The sequence below is a fragment of the Erithacus rubecula genome (genome assembly GCF_903797595.1).
Source record: "Erithacus rubecula genome assembly, chromosome: 2".
NCBI classification, from domain to species: Eukaryota; Metazoa; Chordata; class Aves; order Passeriformes; family Muscicapidae; genus Erithacus; species Erithacus rubecula.
Window position 1 is genome coordinate 7,086,163 of NC_136685.1, and position 20,103 is coordinate 7,106,265.

The following is a 20,103-nucleotide window of genomic DNA, read 5'->3' on the forward strand; positions in this document are numbered from 1 at the left end:
GTTAACTTGTATTTAAAGAATATAACCCATCCTGACCAAGAAGATTCTCTAATCCATGCACAATTTCTCTTACAAATAGTTTCAATGGAATTAGGTAAAAAATAGCTGCAATCTGGAAAATGACATATCTGCTGTATATCATGGTTCTTTTATCAAAATGCATTTTTTGCAGAGCCATGGAAGTGACTCTTTCAATCATGTGAGATCTCTTGACCTATTGCAAAGAAAATGGCACACTTACAGTGCCTTTAACTTTTGGCAACTTGTTTGTTTATGGGTATTTAGAAACATCTGAGTAAGAAACCTAGTTCTGCATGAACACAGTATAAAATGGCCCAAACACATACACAGCCAAAGGAAAGGTAATTGTGGGAAATAAAACATGTTTTAAATCAGTTCCCTAAGAAAATCTAAAAATATAAGAAATCCTATCATATTAACCAGCAAGAACTGTTCTTCTACTTAAGGGATAGTTGGGTAATTATTCAAACCTGGACAAGACTGGATTGTCAAGGGAAATAATAATTGAGAGTTCCACAGGATAATGAGATAGATCTCAAGGCCATTAGCAGTGGTCCTTATTATAATACTGGCCAAGGTTCCCCAAGAAAGAGAGAGAATATTTAAATGAAACTTGTAGGGAACTAGTTTGAACTTGTATATTTGAACAGCTTAGTACTGTCTGCTAGTTTCCATTTATTATTGGAGTGAAAGGTATGTGTCATGTAAGACCCTGAAATCAGTCAGGCTTTTGAGACTGAAATCCCTGAGGGCAGAAACTAAAACATAAAATAATTAGAAAATCAAGCCACATTGAAACTTATGGAGTTCGTATTAAGAATCTTATTCTAGTGAGATTTTAAGGTCTGTTTCAGCATGCAGTTGTCTTCCCTTTCCTGATTGTTTCTCTCTCATTCAAAACAAGCAAATCCAACATATAACTGCTCTGACTTCAGGTGTGTCATGAAGTATTACAGCTTCAGATGTAAGGGCTTTTTAGATTGGAAAGAGAGGAAGGGATTACTTTATCTCTATAAAATAGGTCTTGTTTATGAGACATTTGTAAATGCATGCTTCATTCTGTTTTGTTTGTTTGCTTTTAACCACTATGGGAATAACTCAATAGCTGGTGGTCACAGAGAAGCTCCCTAATCCCTAGAAAAACAGTTGTCTAGCCTGCAGTTTATGAGGTACAGTACAGCTAATGTGTCAGCCGTTGCCATGGATTACAAATACTGCTTGCTTTAATATTCTCCTTATGATCCTTCTCCTAGGCACAGGAGTTTTCAAACACAGGAGCAGATCTAGGTCTGGCATGCCTGGCATCCTCCAGTGAGGAACTCTTCTCTGCACCTTAATGAACATCTCCTGGGCTGACTGGTCTCTGGGGTACTCAGACTATTAGGCTAGACCAGGGTTTACAGCAGGTTAAGCAAGAAGGCTGACTAAGAATTTGTAAATCAAATATTAAAGACTGATTAAATATTTTACGATCTTTTTACTTAGGCTTTGATTTGAAGTTTACTTCATCTGCTAGCCAGAGATCTGCTGAAGGTTAATTGATGGAGGAAGAGTAAATAACAGCTCACGCTGCTGGCCTTAAGTATGCGAGGCATTTAGGAGTATTCCTAACCTCAAGTGTGCAGTCACTGACGTGCTCGTTTGTCTCACTAGGTTAGTGTCACGAGGGCTCAGATATGTGATCAAATTACTGCCGTGAAAGTGGTTTAAGCTTATGTGTTTTCCCTTGTATTGTATATTTGCACATGTCTCCAGTGACACCAAGTAATCCTTTAGATTGCGTTAATTTGATCATGCATCTGAGTACCCAGTGCAGCAAATTGGGATAGGTGGCTGTGGAAAGTGGAGATGATGTCTCTCAGAAGACAAATAGCTCCTATGGAGGAGAGAGACATCCAGCAGAACTCAGTCTACCAAGATTAGAGCATAAATCTCTCCCCTTTCTTCTTCTACAAAATCAATGGTTTGGAACTTATGAACGTGATCTGACAAATTGCTTTTGTGGACTTTGCATTTTTTTCTTCTTTTTTAAAGGGAAAGAATTAACAATACTCTTAAAATTGGTTAATTTTTGGCTACCCAACTGGGCCGATATCATTTAAAGCCCATCTAGAGAGAGCTCAAAAAAACAATTCAGCAAGGGCCCTCATCATATTTGGGGTTTGGAGCTGAAAACTTAAAGGCAATCCAAATATCTAGCTTTACAAAAATACTGCTGAGATTGTATCTGAGCTCCTTTGTCAACGAAACTTTGGTGAGGGTTTACACATACCAAAGTACAATTTATGAAAAGAGCAGGAAGAGTTATTGGACTAATCATTTTTAATAGAGATTCCTTGTCTTTCATACAGAGCTACACAACAGAACTTAATAGCTTGTGGCAAATAAATAATTTACATGTGGATTGTGTCTGAATACAAATGCATACATAAAATATCACAGACTTAATGAAGGTGCTGGTTTTTTACAAAATCAATTTAATTGATTTTGCCGATAGGTCTGCATTAATATTTTTGTAAGCTCCATTTTGCTTTACCTGTACAAGTGGCCCAGTCGTGATTTGTAAGGGAGAAAGGGAAAACTCTGCAAATGCAATTAGAAACTCAGCACACAGAGTGTTGTTAAGTCTTGAAGTGTCTGGGGTAAGACACTCGGAAATAACACTCCACTGTGACCTGGCAGAGGGGCTCATTTACAAAGCACTCCTCAGAAAAGGTCAAGCTCTCAGAACGCTCATGACTATTCAGTCATGAGTTTTGCAGCATTTGAGCCCAGTGAAGCTGGTAATGAAGAGTTTTCCCCTTAACGCTGAACACGTTGGGTGTTTCAGCTGCAGTGTCGTTTGTCGGGTGGTTCAGCTGTTTTGACTTGTGTCTGGCCTGTGCTCCTACCAGAGTGGGGAGAAGACAAGGGCTGAGGAAGGTGGGGATCGTTGTGGTCACTGTTGTGGCAGATTCACAACTGCAGCCAGGAGAACAGTGGCGGGATGGGAACATGGGCGTATTTCACAGGGAGAGGCATGGGACGGTGGCTGCTTTACTTTGGGAACACCGCCTTATCTGATGTGCCTGAAAGCTGCTTTTCACTACTGCTCACCCACAGCTTGTCGTACCTCCTGTAAACTTTGTTGTCCTCAGTAACTCACAAAGCTCTGCTTTAGGAAAGCGCGTAGGCAGCCGCCGTGGCCGGCGGGCCCACCAGGGCAGGCACGCGAGGCTCAGCCGCCGCCCGCCCCGCTGCGCGCCCGCCGGGCCGAGCTGCCCGCCTTACCTTTGGGGTGCCAGGGGTCCGTGAACTCGTACTTCCCCACGCCGATCGTCCGCAGCATCTGCACCCCGTTGGTGGTGTCCGGGCCGCCCACCGCGGCCGCGCTGGGGGGCAGCGGGGCGGCCGCCTGCCCGTTGGTGGCGGGCGCGCCGCTGGGCAGGGCGGCCGAGGGCAGGGCCGGCGGCGGCGGCGGCAGCATGGGGCAGGCCAGGTGGCCGTTGCCCACCGCCGCGGGGCCTGGGTGCGCCACCGGGCCCACGCCGCTCATGGAGGACATGCTGAGGGGCTGGCTGTTGGTGTACAAGGGCTGGCTCTGCAGGTTGACCACCATGCTGCTGAGGGGCTGCGAGGGCTGCGGCTGGAGCTGGTAGTGGCCCGGCATCAGCGGGAGCTGGGGGGTGACGTGCGGCGGCAGGGAGGGCGTCACGCCGATGACGGGGGCCTGGACGTTGGCGGCCGGGCTGAAGGTGGGCGGCTGCGCCATCCCGTAGGAGTGCGTGATGAGGGCGGGCTGGCTGCCCGCCGCCACCGTGGTGACCCAGGGCGCTGCACCTGCGGCACGAGGGAAGGAAGGGCGGCAATGGCGGTGGGCTCGGCGCGGGGAGAACAGACATCGACACCCTCATCCTTCCCCTCCCACACCCGCGGCGGGCACTGACACACCCCGCTGCACAACACCTACAGCAGCTCGGCATCTGGAGCCGTTCCCAAGCAGAAAGTGCATAAAATTGCTGCAGCGATGTGAGCACAATTGTTAAAATACTCGTCAGGTGACATGCGGCATGTTTGCGGTTTTATGTATTTTGCACTTTATGCAGCTTAAGCGCACACTTCCAAGAAAATTAACCTCTTTCCCTGCTGTGCTTTCACGGCTCCCTGAAAAACACTCTGTGTGTATAATAATGGTGCTCCAGCCACTACAAAGACATTGTAATTAGGCGTCTGGCATAGTAGCACAATGTATGATATGTGTCTGGAAGCTGGAAATCATTTCAGGTAGTTCTGGACATAAAAGAAATCTTAAAGTATTACAGAGTGCCTTTCCCTCTAGTGAAGGCAGAGAAGGATAAAAAAACCCCACTCTAATGAACTTGCAGCATCTTAATACATTTGTATCCCAGTATAGAAGAAACTTGAGGGGTCTTTACAATGAGCAAAAACTCCTGCTAAAGACTAAAGAAAGGGCTCACAATGAAGTCTAATTTACAGAGGTAAATGGAGATAGTGCATTGAATTTGCTTTGAACGATTTTCCCTGGTAAGATTACAAATAAGATTAGAGACATACCTGGGTTTTCATTCTCCCTCATCTGTTTAGATGGAGGCTCATCAGTGTCCCAGGGCGTGGACTGATTGATGGGTGTCTGTCCCCACCTGACGCTTGTTGCAAGTCCTTGAGGCTGATTTTCAGTCTTGGAAATGCAAGGTGTCTAGCAGAGAGAAAGAAAAATACAGAATAAAAATGTTTAGACTATTGGGATTAATTATGGTTCCTCATAACTAGTAGCTTGCTTGTTTGTTACAGTCCAAGAGGATATCCTAAGATCATTAAGTACCATTCACTTGGGGGTTGGACTACATGATCTTCAGAGGTCCCTTCCAATGCTAACAGTTCTGTGATTTTATGATTATCCTCCAGGCTCGCATGAGATGTCCATATGGAAACACAATATATTAAAAAAACAATGCTTCTAGAAATTTAGTAGATACACCTTAAAAAAAAATCCATAACAAACCAGTGTTTTCAGAAATAAGTCACTTCATTTGCCATAAAAATAAAAAAATCCCAACAAACAACAACCCAGATATGGTAATATCTACTCAGTGGCAGCTACATAAAATGGAACAATCTTCTGTTTGCTCAATTTCTTCCAAAAATAGTGAGTTTTGTTTAGCAGGAGGCAGAACAAGAGAGACTTACTTACAACTGTAGGACAAATTACTGTAGAACAGTAAAGAGAAGTCTTCGTATTTACTGTCTGTCAACCCTTGAAATTGAATGCCAATAAAAAAAGCAGCATAGCATCACTGGCTGCTAAAGTGGGTATGTTGGCAGGTCTTCAGAGAGGTTAAAATAACTGTAAAGCAGGGGAAGGATTTGGGCTGAATAATCATCAAAGCAGACATGATCTGAAAGAGATCTGTTGATGAAGAAACTATCGCATGGATTTAAATGCTACACCAGACTCCTGCTGTAATTTTAGGGAACCTTCCCAAACAATCATGCCTTTGCTGAGAAAAGGCTTGTAGAAAACAAGCATACTCCAACAGGTCTCATTTATTTAAGTCTGCTGTGTATTTCATTGCTGGAAGATTAAAAGTTTTGTTTTGTTTTTACCAGTGTCAGAACCTCTAAACCAAGCAAACGGAACCAGCTGCCTATTGCTGAATGAGTACTGAAGAGTAAAGCCATAAAGAACAGGAGACCAGTCTGAGTGATTGCTTGTTTGCCTCACATCTGGGAAGTAATTTAGCTCAGAGATGGGGGTACAGCAGCTCCATAAATGCCCTGGGTCACAGTGTACCAATGAAATCTCTGTCAACACCAGCAGCCTGTTCACCCATCACCAGTACCTCAATCAGCCCATGAAAGGAAGTCATTAGCAAAGCCATTTATGCCCTCTTCAAATTCATGCACACCTTCCCCAAGCCAATCAGTCATCCCCTCCTGTCTTTAAATCTATGGGAGGCACCTGTTTCCTCCTGCCTGCCCTTCTTCCCCACCAGCATCCCCACTAGCACCTGCCCTGCCCCACTGTTTCCCCCTTCACCCAAGAGTCTGACAGCTCCTGACACCCACTCCCTTTTCTACCTGAGCTTTATCCTGGGTGGGCTCCTGGAGTCAGGAGCTGTGTCTGCAGACCTTGATAAAGAACACAGATTTTGCTGTGCTGCTCTCTTTGCTTCTAGAAGCCACAATGGGGATATTTCCCCCACTAAAAATGCTACACTTTGTTCAATGCAGTTCACAGGGAAATGTGATTCTTATTATCTTTTTTTCTTATGATTGTTATTTTTTAGAACTCGTCAATTTTATTCTTTTGCATAGTTTTGGGGCTGTATATTTTTTTTAATGTAATTTCTCCAGATTTTTTTTTCTATTTCATTTGCACCAAGGACAATGGTATTCTGGTTTTAGATTCACATTTACTCCTGTCTCCACCATTTCAACTACCTCTGTAACTTTTGCAATTGAAATAAAAATGAGTCAGAAAAGACATAAAGAGAGGACATGCAGACAGTCAAGAGCTTTAAGATCTCTGCTCTATTCATGGTGAAGAAAGGGCAGGAGGGGAAGAAATAAGTCTCAGTTTTGAAATGCTTTCTATTTATAAATTGTCCTGAGAAAATGATTAATCTGAATACCTTTAGCTTTTACATTGTACAAGGTCTTTGACACAGGAGGATATAACACTGCAGGTGGTTTACCAGCTCATGTTAGCAGTATCCCTTGGGATCTAGCTAAACTGTTTAACAGCAGCCAAAGCACTCTGCAGTAGAAAAATAAATAAATAAATGAATAAATAAATAAGTAAAAGACCCACCAGCATTCTCTGCCTATATATCAGCTAAAATACTTCTCCCAGAAATACCAATATTTATTCTAAAGTAAAGTTTTAAAAAATATGTAAATACAATATAGAGAAATGGGCATTTTTAGGAAACAAAAGGAGGATTCACGACTCAAATGTTTTCCCGTGTGTTCCACATGTGGCATCTGTGTGTTCCATTTCTTTGTTGTAGGAACTGGGTCTTACCAGTGGGTATGAAATATACACTTGTCATAATTGTGGGGCATTGTCAAGGCAGGCAGCATCTTGTTTTACTTTGTTATGTTCCCAAACTGCTTTGAAACAGTGTTGAACTAAAATAAGAAAAAAATAAATCCTCTACCTTAAATAATACAGAACCACACACATGCTACAATTTTAAAAGAACCTATATGTTTTGTCCAGAATGGGTAAAGAAGGGAGTATATGACACAGCTCTTCAAAATCCTACAAAAATCCAGTTGCTTATTTTGGAACTTCTTCCCAAAAAACCTAGAGCACCATACCAGACACATGTGAAAGTGGTAGAGTCTGCAGCCAAATCTAGACCTAAATTCCATACTTTAAGCATGAAGAAAGAGGAAGGAGGTTATCAGGTTTGCTGTCAATAAATTCTTCTCCTTCACTTGCACTAAATGCCAGATTTTGTTTTACTAAACATTCTCACAAACCCTGCTTCTTAGAGGCTTGATGGATTCAAACACACAAATCCAGTAGGCTGCTTTCAAACTGCACTCCTGAACTTGTGTTTGTTCCATCAGAAAGTGCCAGAGATCAGCTGGTATGAAATCACAAGACAGGTCCATGAAACACAGACAGTAATGGTGGTGGAAACAGAGAACTTACTGAACTTCCTTTTAAAACCTATACATAGTCCTGGTCTCTGATCTAATTTCTGCTTTATTTTTCTTAATACATGAAGGGTTACATTACAAGTGTTATATGTCTCTGATCTGATTGCAGCAATTACCCATTTGCGTCTCTGGAAAGTGAAATTATTTCCAGCGTTATCAAACAAAGGAATTTTCTGTCCATTCATTCGCTCAGGCCCACGACAGTGCTCTATTTGATGTTTTTAATGTACAACACAAATGACCAAAAAATGGCCTGTATTATGCTAGTTGTGCAGGGGGAAGAGCTGTGTTCCATTAGTGATCCACAGACTTCACAGAAACTAATTGTACTATGTTACACTTTTATCTTTAGCTTTCATGTCAGATGCTTGTTTGAATTAAACATGGAACACATGAAAAAAGGAAATGCATTACAAAATCTACTGGGTATACATCTCTGCCAAAAGTCTATTTACATGAAAAGACCAAAAAGGTTTCTAGAAGTTCTGCTAAAGCCTGGCTAGTCAATGGCAGCATTGGCTACTTAATTTCCTGAAATTTCTAGCAGGCTAGAAAAACTCCTTAAGGAATTATCAGCACCTTTCTAGCACCCATAAAATGTTCAATTTGTGCTCTTTGTCATGGATAGAGTACCCCCAAATCAAATCCCAGGATGTTTTTCCCTCCTCAGTTTGAAGCCACCATTAACAACCAATAAAAATGTTCAGCTAAAGCCTGATTTCACCACCTTCCACTTTGAACTCCAGAAGGTAGCAGTCTCCCAGTTTTAAGGAAATTAACCACAATACAAATGTACAGGCAAAAGAGAGCAAGACAGAACAATTCTGGAATTACATGAGACTAACACAGACAAGTTGCCAGACTGTCAATTTTTTTTTTGTAGCTCAAGCAGTCATAAACCATGGCCCACAGGCAACAGTAATTGTTGTACAGCTGGTCCACTGAACCTTATTATATTAAAACATTAAAACCTTCAGATTCATGGGGCTTTTCAGAATATCCACAAGAAAGTTCATGAGTTCACAGACATCAGCTAGTGCTAAAGACTAGGAATTAGTGATTTGGTCTACACAGCATCATAGCTGTATATGGCCACTCTTAGGGGTTGAGGAGGCATAGCTACAGCTACGTCTGACTTTAAGTCCTAAGCTTTATAAATCTGTAGTGAAATAAGATCTAACCTTATAGTAAGACCTTTTTTATATCAATGGAAACAAAACCTACTGTACTACTAACAGCATCAAAGACTATGTTAGTGGACTTAAAAAACCCAACCTAAAAACCACAAAAATCCAACAACAAAAATTCCAATACAAACTTCCCCAGGCTCAACACCACCAAGCACCTCCTGGAAGGTTCTTATAAACACATTTGAGCAACTTTCCCAGAGCTTGTGGAACCACTGACATACATCCTGCTATGGCTCAGAGTGCCAAGACCTATTCATGTTTCATGAGCAAAAAAGAACTAATCTGGCAAGAAGGATACTATTTGTGATTCACAGCAATAAAAATTGTTTTACTGAGGCCTTCATTTAAAGTGATGGATGAGAAGTAGCGAATCTCTGTTCCAATTTTCCAAAAGAGATTGGGAATGGCAGCTTAATACCAAGATAATGTATCCAATATGCAACCCAGTCTATTTTCTCTTCCCATTGAAAATAAAAAGGTTAAGATGCATGCATGCACAGAGGCAAACATTCCCTCCCACAGATTCAGGTTTTATGGCCTGTCATGGGTAAAAGCAACTTCAGTTTAATGAGGGAATTCCTTTTAAAGCTGTTCTCTATGCCTCTAAGTGGTAGTGACTGGTGGCCCTGGTTGGGTTTAAAGTCTGAATGTGTCTGACAAGCTAAAAAGTTTAGTGGTCTCTGCACCAAAGAGTTTATGGTCTAATTTGTAGTTCACACTGTTAAATATTGCATGAAACAGGTATTATTTGTAGGCATGCATGTAAAATCTGAACCATCCAGGGATAAATCTTCATCTGGAGTAAATTCCTACATGGTGCTGGACAGGACCCAAGTATATTTCTGAGTTTAGTCCATGGCCAAAGTAGCTCTTAAGGGTGGAAGCAGAGCTTTTAAAGATGCAGTGATGACAGCAATATCTCCCTAGCACTGGCTGTGTGGTGGCTGGGCTGCAGAAATTAAAATGTTGTTTTAAGAGAGGGATGTACTGTAACATATTAAAAACCTAAGAGATATTGACAGGCCAGCGTGCAAGAGGAACAGAGAGAACAGTCCTGCAGTAAAACCTCATTCAAGGACTTGCTCATGGGTGGAGAGAAGAACTCATCTACCTCACAGTTCCCATCACCAGGCAATTCTGCCATGACACAACATTGTTTTTCTCTTCCCAAAACTAATGCAGGAGTCACAAGAAAGAGAGTAATCCAGTTAACTCATAGGAAAAATGTTACTATCCTGCATAAAAGACAAAGTAAATCTAAGAGTAGACAGAATAATTCAACTTAAACTCCTTAAACACCATCCAGTGAGGACCCACCAGTCAGGGTGAGTGCTGGAGCACTATGGCAGCCTTCAGAGACACATGGCTCAGCAGTGGGGTAAAGTTTGCACCTGTTCTTGCTTTGCAGAGGATTTAAAAACACTCCCCACCTCAAGGTTTATGACACAGGCTTGGAGAAACCCATGAGAGCAGTGGGCCCAGATCCCTGTGATGGATGCACTCCACCCCTTAACCAAACTGTGGTAGTTTGGTACAGGCTGCAAAGGAAGTAAAGGTCTGATCCGTGTCCAGGCCAAGAACTTCTCTAGTTTCAACTTGTTCTCTGAAAAACCATGAAGGAAACAGTGACACAGTGAGCATCAATGCACATGTGCTTGAACACTGATCATGCGATTAACACATGAATAGCTGGTGGCTTTTGCAAGACTCATTAACCAAGGAGCAAAGAAATTTGTGGGTACAAGGAGATTCATGCATACCTCTTCCATCACATGCAATTGGACTATAACCCAACTACCTTATTCCATAAATATGACTGCCTAAGTGAGCCTTCTTGAGCTCTTCTGACCAGGCAGCCTGGTTGTATGATGGTCATCTTTACTTGATCTGGTACAACTCTCAAGGAGGCTCCTTGAGACAGTGAGACCTTGGCAGATCTGTCAGGAACCTAAATTAATACTAATGAAATATTACTAATTCATGTAGCTACTCAATATTAATTATTATCAACTTATTATAGATAATTCCATTAGATATAACCCCTTGTCCAAGTCTGAAATTAAGATTGGACCTAACTGCACCAAGGCTCCATAAGGAGTTTAGAAAGCAAGTAGGTCCACTCTGAACCTTGTGACTCAACAAAAGGCTCTTCCTCACTCTTTGTGTTTCTTTCATTAGATATAGACCTTTGTCTGAGGCTCAGACTGGACCTACCTGCACCTAAGTTCCACCACTCTGTACCTCATGACTCATTGGGAGGGTCTTCCTTACCATTTTGCATTTCCAGTCTCTGTGCAAAACATTCTAACTTGATTTGAATCTGTGAACTTCTTCCATGCAGTAATTAATAAGGTGAACCTCATAATCAAACTTACTTAACCTTTGTAAACCAGTGTTAAACTTTGTTAAATTCCACTGAATTTATTGAACTAATGAAACATTTTGCTGCTTCTCTCTTGAGTGAGGTGCATTCCCCCCATTCGTAGGATTTCCAGACCAGCACATCATCAGTACCTTTACCCAGCCGTGATCCTGGCTCCATGCAGAGCAAAGCTTCTCACCACTCAGTTTGTGAGCTGATAAGAAGGCACATGTATGAGCATGTCCAGCCTCTTCCCACCACCAAAATCAACCCAAACTTTCCTGGACTGAGCCTTGGCTACTCTCATAAATATGACAGCTCAAATTCCCAAGCTTTGACAATGCAATGGAAGATAACTTCATAATGAGAAAGTGCCAACTGCTTCTGTCTCATTAACCTTTTCTAAGGCTCACCATCCACATTAGCTGCAGGTTTGCAAAATAAAGGGAAGGAATGAGATTATGGAAAAGAAGAAAGAAGATGGGATAGAAAAGGGTTGTGAATTGACCACAGGTGGTATTTATTTCTGGTGGCTGACTGCCCAGTACAATCACTGCTCTCACACCAGTGCTCCAATCATTACCTAGGAATGAATGCAGGACCATGAAATGACACGAAGTGCTTCATAAATGCTACTTTGTATTCTGTCTTGGCAAATTGCACCAGCAGAGGCTCAGGTACTCACCCAGCCGCCTTCGTTTCTCAGCGAGAACATCAGGGAACGGAGCTGAGGTATCGAACCAAGGTCCCGGCTGCGACACTTGCTGCTCCAGGACACCAGGGACATCAGCGCACGACACTGGGTTCGAGCACAGAAGCCCCACTTTAGCCTGAGCAGAACCTCCTCTGCTAACACGGTCTGCATGCAGATCAACCCCAAATCAGAGCAAAGCTACCAACGCAAAACCATCTCACGACGGAGAGAAACCGCGCGGCACCGGGAGCGACGCGGCAGCGACAGAGAACATGCACTGCGCAACGCGAGAGGGCTCGCAGAGATCTGCAGGCATCCCTGGCAGGGGCAGGCAGATAAATCCAGCTCATCATAAGTGCTTTTTGTCAGAGGGCTTAAGGAAATATGGGCAATAATGGAGTAAGTGCTTGTCAGACCAGAATCCCAAGGGTGCACAAAGGATGTTGCCCTTATGTACTGGCAAAGCTGCTGAAGAACAACCTAAAGGCAGAGTTCTTGAAAACTAAACATTTATCTGGAATGCAAATGCTGGCCATTGCTAGGTTCAGAAGTCATTCCATAAGGCATTTTCATGCCAAATTTCCCAAGGAATTCTTTTAATTATCCAAACAGGACCCCAAATTTCATTCTGGATGAGGGCCTGAAGCATTAGAAAGAGAGAGAGGAATACTGAGAAAATGAAAGGCTCCAATCCCAGTGTTAAGTTACTGCTATGAAAGTTCCTTTTTGTTGTATTGGATGCCAACATTTTACATTCAAGCCCTCTGAACTCAGTATTTCAATTGTAGTACACAGTCCGTGGCAGGAAAGTGCATGTTCTCTGCCTACACAGCAGGCACATAAAAAGAAAGGGGAAAAAAAAGAAAACCAATGTAAGCCTGTGAGTGTTGAACAGTGCTGCGTGATATTAGTGATTTATTAACTTGGCTTGATCAATAAGGCTATCATCAAGGGCACATTTAGTTTGCACATATATTTCACTTTCTAACAAGCACTTTTGTGTGCTCACTTTAGTTTCCATAATCTGATCCAGGTCTCGGGAAGCTTTCTTTAAGGGAGAACAGAGAATTCTTTTTCTAAAAAAAGGATCAAAGTATACTCAGTCAACTCTCAAACAAAAGGACTGACAGTACTGTAGAAACAGCATGCTTACCTTTCACAGCAAAAAGAAAAATAAGCCTATAGGTCCAGATTTATCACTGCCTTAAGTTCATCAACTTCAATTGAGCTATTAAATTGTGGCTGAATTTGGATCGCAGCAATTAAAAAACTTCAACTTTCTTTGAGTGTCTTCCATCAGTAACATGCTAATTTAATGCATAATTTAAACTCTGCTGTCCTTTAATTCAGCATTTGTAAATAATTAAAAAAGAACTAAAAATCCTTTTGCATTTATAAATCTGACCCACTCCCTCTTTTTCCACAGCAAAACAAAAAAGATTTTTAATCAAGAATTTATTTATCTTTTATATCTGAAAGTAAAAGCTGTAAAAAAGATGAGAAACTGATTTACAAGATAAAACAATTAGCTCTGGGATATGTACATTAAGACTAATAAATTTCACATATTTTAGGAAGTGGAGGAGGAATCCCAGATATATTAGACTATTCAATTTCTACTGAAATGTTCAATTAAGAGCATCTTATGAAGGTAGGCTATGCTGTCACTAAAATTAAGATGTGAAAAACAGCATTAGAGTGCTATTTCTCTCAGAGACTATACACTTAAATAATCCATCCCCTTTTCTACATTCAAGATAACATCTAAAATCTGGGTATTCCTGTAGTTGCTCTGGTCTTGTTAAAATTTTTGGTTATGTAGGAGAAACGTGAATGTATTACACAGTGAAAAATATTAAAATCATACAAAAATCATGGATCTCAATGATTCTTAAAACCTTTTTCCCTCTGCTATTAAAATCTTTTCCTCTCTGCAGACAGACAAAAATGCCTTTTAAGATTCAAACAAGTTTGTGCAAAACCAGCTCGAACCCATCAATCTCCCAGTTGGTTCCTAAAAGAAGGTAAACATTCCCAAAGCTGTGCTGACCAGACGTGACTGGCAGATGCTTTTTGGGAATGAGGTCTCAAGACACAACCCTGTCTCCATTCAGATTCAGAGCTTTAACAACACAAGAAGTTCAGTGCAGGATCAGGCAGTGAGGCAGTCATTTAATTTGATTTACAACAGAGTGCTAATATATGGTTTTGCTGGAAACGCAGTCACTGTTTTCTCCATTTTTTTTGCTCTGTATGTTTTACATCAAAGCATTCCTGCTTGTTTTGTTTTTGTATCTCCATGCTACCAGTAGGAAGCTGCCCAGTTCTCCTGTTTTCTTTCAGCAGAATGGATTTGAGGAGTAGCATGACTACCTCAGGTGCCTCAACCACCATCCTTCTAAAAGATTTATGGCAAACACACTGCATCCCAAGATATAAATCTACCAAATGGCTATTAGACACACTTTGCTGTCCACAGCCACATGATTTAAAGCAAAACTGATAATGGTACAGCTCGGTCTAGTATTACTGGTAGACCTGTCAGAATCGTGCTACATCACTGCACATGTTTTCCAGACGTCCCATTCTCATTTTGGGTGTGGATGGGATGATTCCTTAATATTACTCTGTTCAGGGCAACTTGTGATGCTAAATAGTTCTTTGTCACCCAAGGATAAATGGGTACCATCAACAGTAAGCTCTACTTACTTTTCCTTCATTGATTTACACTCCTTTACTTTTTATTCTTTTAAGAATAAATTCTTCTAGGCATCCAGTTTGAGCCATTGGACTAATTAAGAAGAAGAAATCCAGCAAGGATCCAAGTTTGGCCAAAGACTTTTGTGTTTATGAAAATCCCCTCTTATGTACCTTTTAAAGAAAATCCATGTTACAAAAAGCATAAAAACTCTCACTCTCTTTGTTCCTGGGAAGCTAGCACAAAGTAGACCACCTCTAAAAATAATCTCCCACTCAAGAAACGTCGAGGTAACAGGGGGAGAGGTGGGGGAGGTTTATTGTGAGCACTAAATAACACAGGTCAGTTCTGTAAGCCATGAAGGGAAGGACAAGTTAAAATTAAATGACCTTTGGTAGGGATACCTCACCTACAACAGCAAGTCATTATCTGATCTTCCTAATTCTCCTCCTCCACTGTGGCAGGTCATGGTGCATCAGAAGCTGCTATTCCTGCTAGGATGGGTGCAGGGCAGACAGAGCCCTGGTATCCCCCCAGATGAACTGCCAAGAAGGGCAGCCTGGGGTCATTGCAGGTAATACCCCTTAAGAGGTGGCATGTCCCCTGCTGAACTTGCTGTGGCTTTCAGAGGAACAAGGGAAGTTCTAAAGCTGTTCTTGTACAACCACTGCCTCCAGAATACAAACTGAGCCTTGGTTTGTTGTAATAAAGCCTCAGTAAGAACACAAATCTGTAAGATCTAAGAGTGCAGATCAAAATGGCCAACTTTGGTCACAGTTACTGATCTTGAGAGAAGAAGCAAAATAGGACCACAGACCTACTCTGAAAAAAAAAAACAAACCAAGAGGCATGCTTTCTACACAACAGGTGGAAATCAAAATAATCTTTATTGTGAATCCAAAATTCCCTTTCCACCCATAGCACATTTTTGGAATGACTGTTAGCTTCAGACAAGCCCTACTGTACCAGACTACCCAGATGTTATTAGAATAAAGCACAGAGCCATATCTTGTTCTTATGTGCAGTGATGATTCTGTGCCAAATTCAAACACAGATCACATGTTGAGCTTCTTAAAATCACTGAGTTAGCAAGAAAGTTGAGCCATTAAGCAAGATCTTCCACCAAACATGCCTGTCTCAGAAAGCATCACAGAATTTGTGACACTAAGATGCTTTGAGAGGAGATATAAAGTTGGACTGAATGATAACTGTAGATTCCTTCCACTGAACTTATTCTATTCTATTCTATTCTATTCTATTCTATTCTATTCTATTCTATTCTATTCTATTCTATTCTATTCTATTCTATTCTATTCTATTCTATTCTATTCTATTCTATTCTATTCTATTCTATTCTATTTCCTATTCATGAAATAAGCATATGCATAAAGATGTATCTGTATCTGTTTTCCCTTCTACTACTGAACTGTGGATGCTATAACAGGGTTCATCTTCTTTTTCTAAAAGTATTCCAAGCTTCATATACTGGGGAAGAAAAACAAGAGGTAAAAGCTAACAGGCTCACTGAGGGCTTGCTTTCCTAATGCTACATTTGATTAATTATATGATTTATTTTCAATGACTGGTTCAATCAATCCTGATCGAATTAACAAAGACAATGATCACAAATACCAGACTAAAACACAATACAAATTATTTGGTTCCAAAGGATCCAATCAAAGGAAACAGGATTAAATTAACCAGTGATCGGATTAAGGAGAAGTTGCTGTATAAAGTCAGAAATGTATTAGTACTTTGGGCCATTTGCTCTGTGTGTAGGTTACCATTTCCCTCTCTTCCTAGATCTGTCAATACACTTTTGTGTATATAAACAAAATTGAGTTTTCTAGGTATTACAAAGGTAATGTGGGAGAAATAATAATAATAATAATAATAATAATAATAATAATAATAATAATGATAATAGTAGGAATAAAGCTATTACTATTATTTTACAATACCACAGTATGAGGGGCTCTGCCACAGTAGGCACTCTATAAAGAAAAATACACCCCCATACACTCTCCTTTCCCACGAATATGTACCTCAAGGAATTTCCAGTCTATGTGCACTACTCAGAGATCAAAAGGTGACAGAATATCAGGATACAATCAAAAAGAGAGAAAAACCCATTTAATTTTTACAACGTTAGTAAAGCACAAAGATGAAAAAGCTTCTGTTCAACAAGGAGTGTTAATGAAAGTTGCCAGTGATACAGCTGAAAATGTAGTTCTTACCTAAAAATGAAAGTAAATACAAGTATCACAGAAGTACTTCTGTTTGCTGTGCTCTAAACTAAACCTCAAGCAGCTGACAAGGTCCTACAGCACAAACAGAGATTTACCATCAGATGCCTGGGTTCACTCTGGTTCAACTGGACCCCTCAGTGACCAGCTGCAAAGGGACTTTGTGTCCCATGTGAGGCAAAGAAAGGCTGGGGAGCGACATCAGGAGCCAGCTCATTTGGAACTAATTTGGAAAATATAAATGCTGAGTTAGACTGAAACCAAACTCAATTCCTGCCCTCTTTTTCTGCTAAGAGCCTAATTTAAAAGATAAATGAGGGGTGAGGAGAGGTATTCCCTAAGGACTGTTAATAAAGCTCCTTTAGAATGCTGACAGGCTGTGCTGCTTGTGACTCCTGGCCCCACACGCTGCATGGGAGGAGGAAGGACACTGGACTGCATGTGCTGCTCACATGGCAGCAGTCAGAGTCGACAGAAGAAACCTAAACTGCCACTGATCCCACTGTGCACGTTAGGGGCCAAAGCAAAGGGCTTACCCAGCTTTCAATAATGGTAAGAAAAGGAGCTGCTGTAGTCTGAACAAAAGGCAAAGCATGTGTAAGCAGTCAGACCCAAATTAGCAAATCTTTGTCTCTTAGGAAAGTATTCAGGAAGGGTATGGGAAGACTCCTTCACTATCACTTGTACAGTGCCACTCCCATCTCCAAGAATGTTTTCTTGGTAACTGCCAGCAGACATCATGGCCATCCTGTCACCTGACAGGACCCTGGCACTTGTGATGGCCCCAGGACTTCCCCTGCATGCAGGGAACAGATCAAGCTAAGTGTCGTGGTAGTGTGAGATGGTCTTTGTCCTAAATGAAACCACAGGAGACATAAAACAACAACTGCTGGTCAACAAAGTAGATATTCCCCCCTGGGATTTGGTTTGTATGGCCATGGCCATGTGTCCTTTCCTTGCAGCTCACTATTGCACTATTCATGCTGAAGGACTGTCCTTGCACGACAACATGGGATGAGCTGCTTTACTTACTGAGCTCGAGAAAGCATTTAGAGAAACATCCATCTCTCCCTTCCACAACTTAGACACTTAATATTTTGTCTTTGTTTTCAGCTATGATAGTGAGTAAATTTTAAACACCAGCTCTTCTCAGCCAGAAGACATTTGGCACTATGATCAAGAATGAATTCTTTTGTCTCTTCTGTCCCCTTAAAGAGTAACTTATTTGTATGTACAGGCTTTTTCTCACACTGTGCATTGCTACATTCTTTTTTCAATCTCATTGCATTTTTTTCAAGAGTATTCTCAGTTACATTTTCTTACTTTATTTTCCTCATGTCTCTGTCTCTCTCTTCACCCTTTCTATCACGCTCTCTCCTAAGTGAAATGAGTACCCAATTATACTCTTGTTACAACTGAACTTTCAAATCCATCATGTGCTAGTGCGCTCAAAATTAGGCAAATAAATTCCCTCAACCCTACAAATTAAATTGAGTCTTTGCATATGTTCTTTTAAGAGCACAAAGATGTCAAGTATTCACCCAGCTGTCACAAAATATGATGAGCAGGCTCTTTGAATTCATATAGATTTTCTAAATCGTTTGTCAGATTTAACAGAAATGCTAATGGATCCAAAAGTAAATTCTAATCTATCCTAAATATCTGGTTATTATTTGTATTAAAGTAGAACTTGGAATTACCAGTTGAGGATCAGGGCACAATCACTATGCATTCCACACACAAAGATAATTTGGATGATGTGCAGGTATTATTTTGCACTCTCTCAAGTTTCATCTCATTATTTTAACCAACAGACTCCTCTTAGCTATACTCAATTTCATTTAAGAACAAAAGTACCAGCAGCTTGTTAGTATCACCACCTAATGTGCTGGCTGTTGAAACTCAGGTCTTACACTTGGTAAAGCCAGCAACAGTCTCCCAAATGCAGAGTTTGAAGGAAAAAAGCTGCCATGCAGGTCAGGCTCTGCTCACGTTTCATTCTGGTCAAAGCTCACGATGGAAATGGAGCAGGGCCAGATGAGCCTCAGCATAAGGATGGGCACTGCACAGAGCTGCTGATGCCAGAGGTTGGGCATTCACAGGCACCTGAACCTGGCCTGTGTGGGGCCAGCACTTGCCAGTCCTGCAGGACTTGCTGTCCTGGCACTGAACACCTGTACAAGACTTCTCCAGGGGCCAAGCAGCACACTCAGGGAACCTGTGATGGGGTGAATGTGTCCTGGGAGTTGTTCTCCATGTATGCCCTGGCTGCTTGTCCAAAAAACTATTAGGGCACTGTTTTAAGCAGGAGGGCAGCAGATCCTGGCTGTCAGTGATAATCCACTGCCAGAATCAATATGGTTGGCAAGCTTGCTTCACAGATATTTATGATCAAAGAGCACATTTCCCAAGAATGTGTTGTCAGTCCCATTGTGCTGGCCCAGTTTCAACTCCAGTAATTACATTTCTGCCTGCCTAATATTCCCCTCTGGCTTTGAGGAGATGCAGGAGCCCTCTCATCCAGTCCCACACTGTTTCACTGCATCATGGGCACACTGAGCACCAAGCTGGACATGTAGAAACAGCCCTCCCTATTCACATTTTATACAGCAGTTGCTGCCTAAAAAGCTTTGTGATTCTTAAATAGGTGAAAAGTGTAAGATACTCTTGTTGTTGTTATTTAAAAATTATTTATTTGCCTCTGGAATTTGTCATCTAGAGATGTATTTTAATTTCCTTCTCTTTCATGAGTAAATTTGTACATTGAAATTATTTACCAAAGGTTGAACTAGGTAGGTCTCAGATTTGTTTACTTTTTTTTTATTTTATTTCTCTAATAAAAGTAAAATAGCAATAAAATGTGAGTGTCTACAGCTTTTCAATACCAAGCTTGAGGGAGTTCGAGCCCTTTCAGAACTAGCCAGGAGAGCTAACTCCACAGGCAAACTAAAATCCTGCCTTTCTCAGTGGAATAAAATTTCTGTTTACAGCTGTACAGGGCATAAAACAGGAGGTTTTAAACTTGTGACATTTCCATGTCTGGAAAGCTGTCACACACCCAGCACAGCATCTTACCTCGAGCTGTAAGCCCAGGGACATCAGTAGCATTATCTGAACTGGAAGAGTACCAGAGGGAAAGAACAGTGTATCTCAAAACCTTCCCAAACCCTTCTTGTATTCAGAAAATAGGCATTTCCCCCACGGGAAGAGAGCTCTATTTC

At 41.3% G+C, this 20,103-nt stretch overlaps 1 protein-coding gene across 5 annotated transcripts in view; it reads right to left on the reverse strand.

Moving 5' to 3' along the window:
• Positions 1–20,103, reverse strand: part of KLHL29 (kelch like family member 29) — a 385,829-nt gene that overhangs the window by 132,624 nt on the left and 233,102 nt on the right. For 4 of the 5 annotated variants that reach the window (XM_079298042.1, XM_079298039.1, XM_079298041.1 and 1 more), the window contains 3 exons: positions 11,930–12,043; positions 4,576–4,717; positions 3,292–3,840 (listed from right to left, as the gene is read on the reverse strand). In XM_079298042.1, the coding sequence (XP_079154168.1) occupies positions 3,292–3,840; positions 4,576–4,717; positions 11,930–12,043 (805 nt within the window). The remainder of the gene's footprint in view (positions 1–3,291; positions 3,841–4,575; positions 4,718–11,929; positions 12,044–20,103) is intronic. The other variant, XM_079298043.1, reaches the window with a different exon arrangement.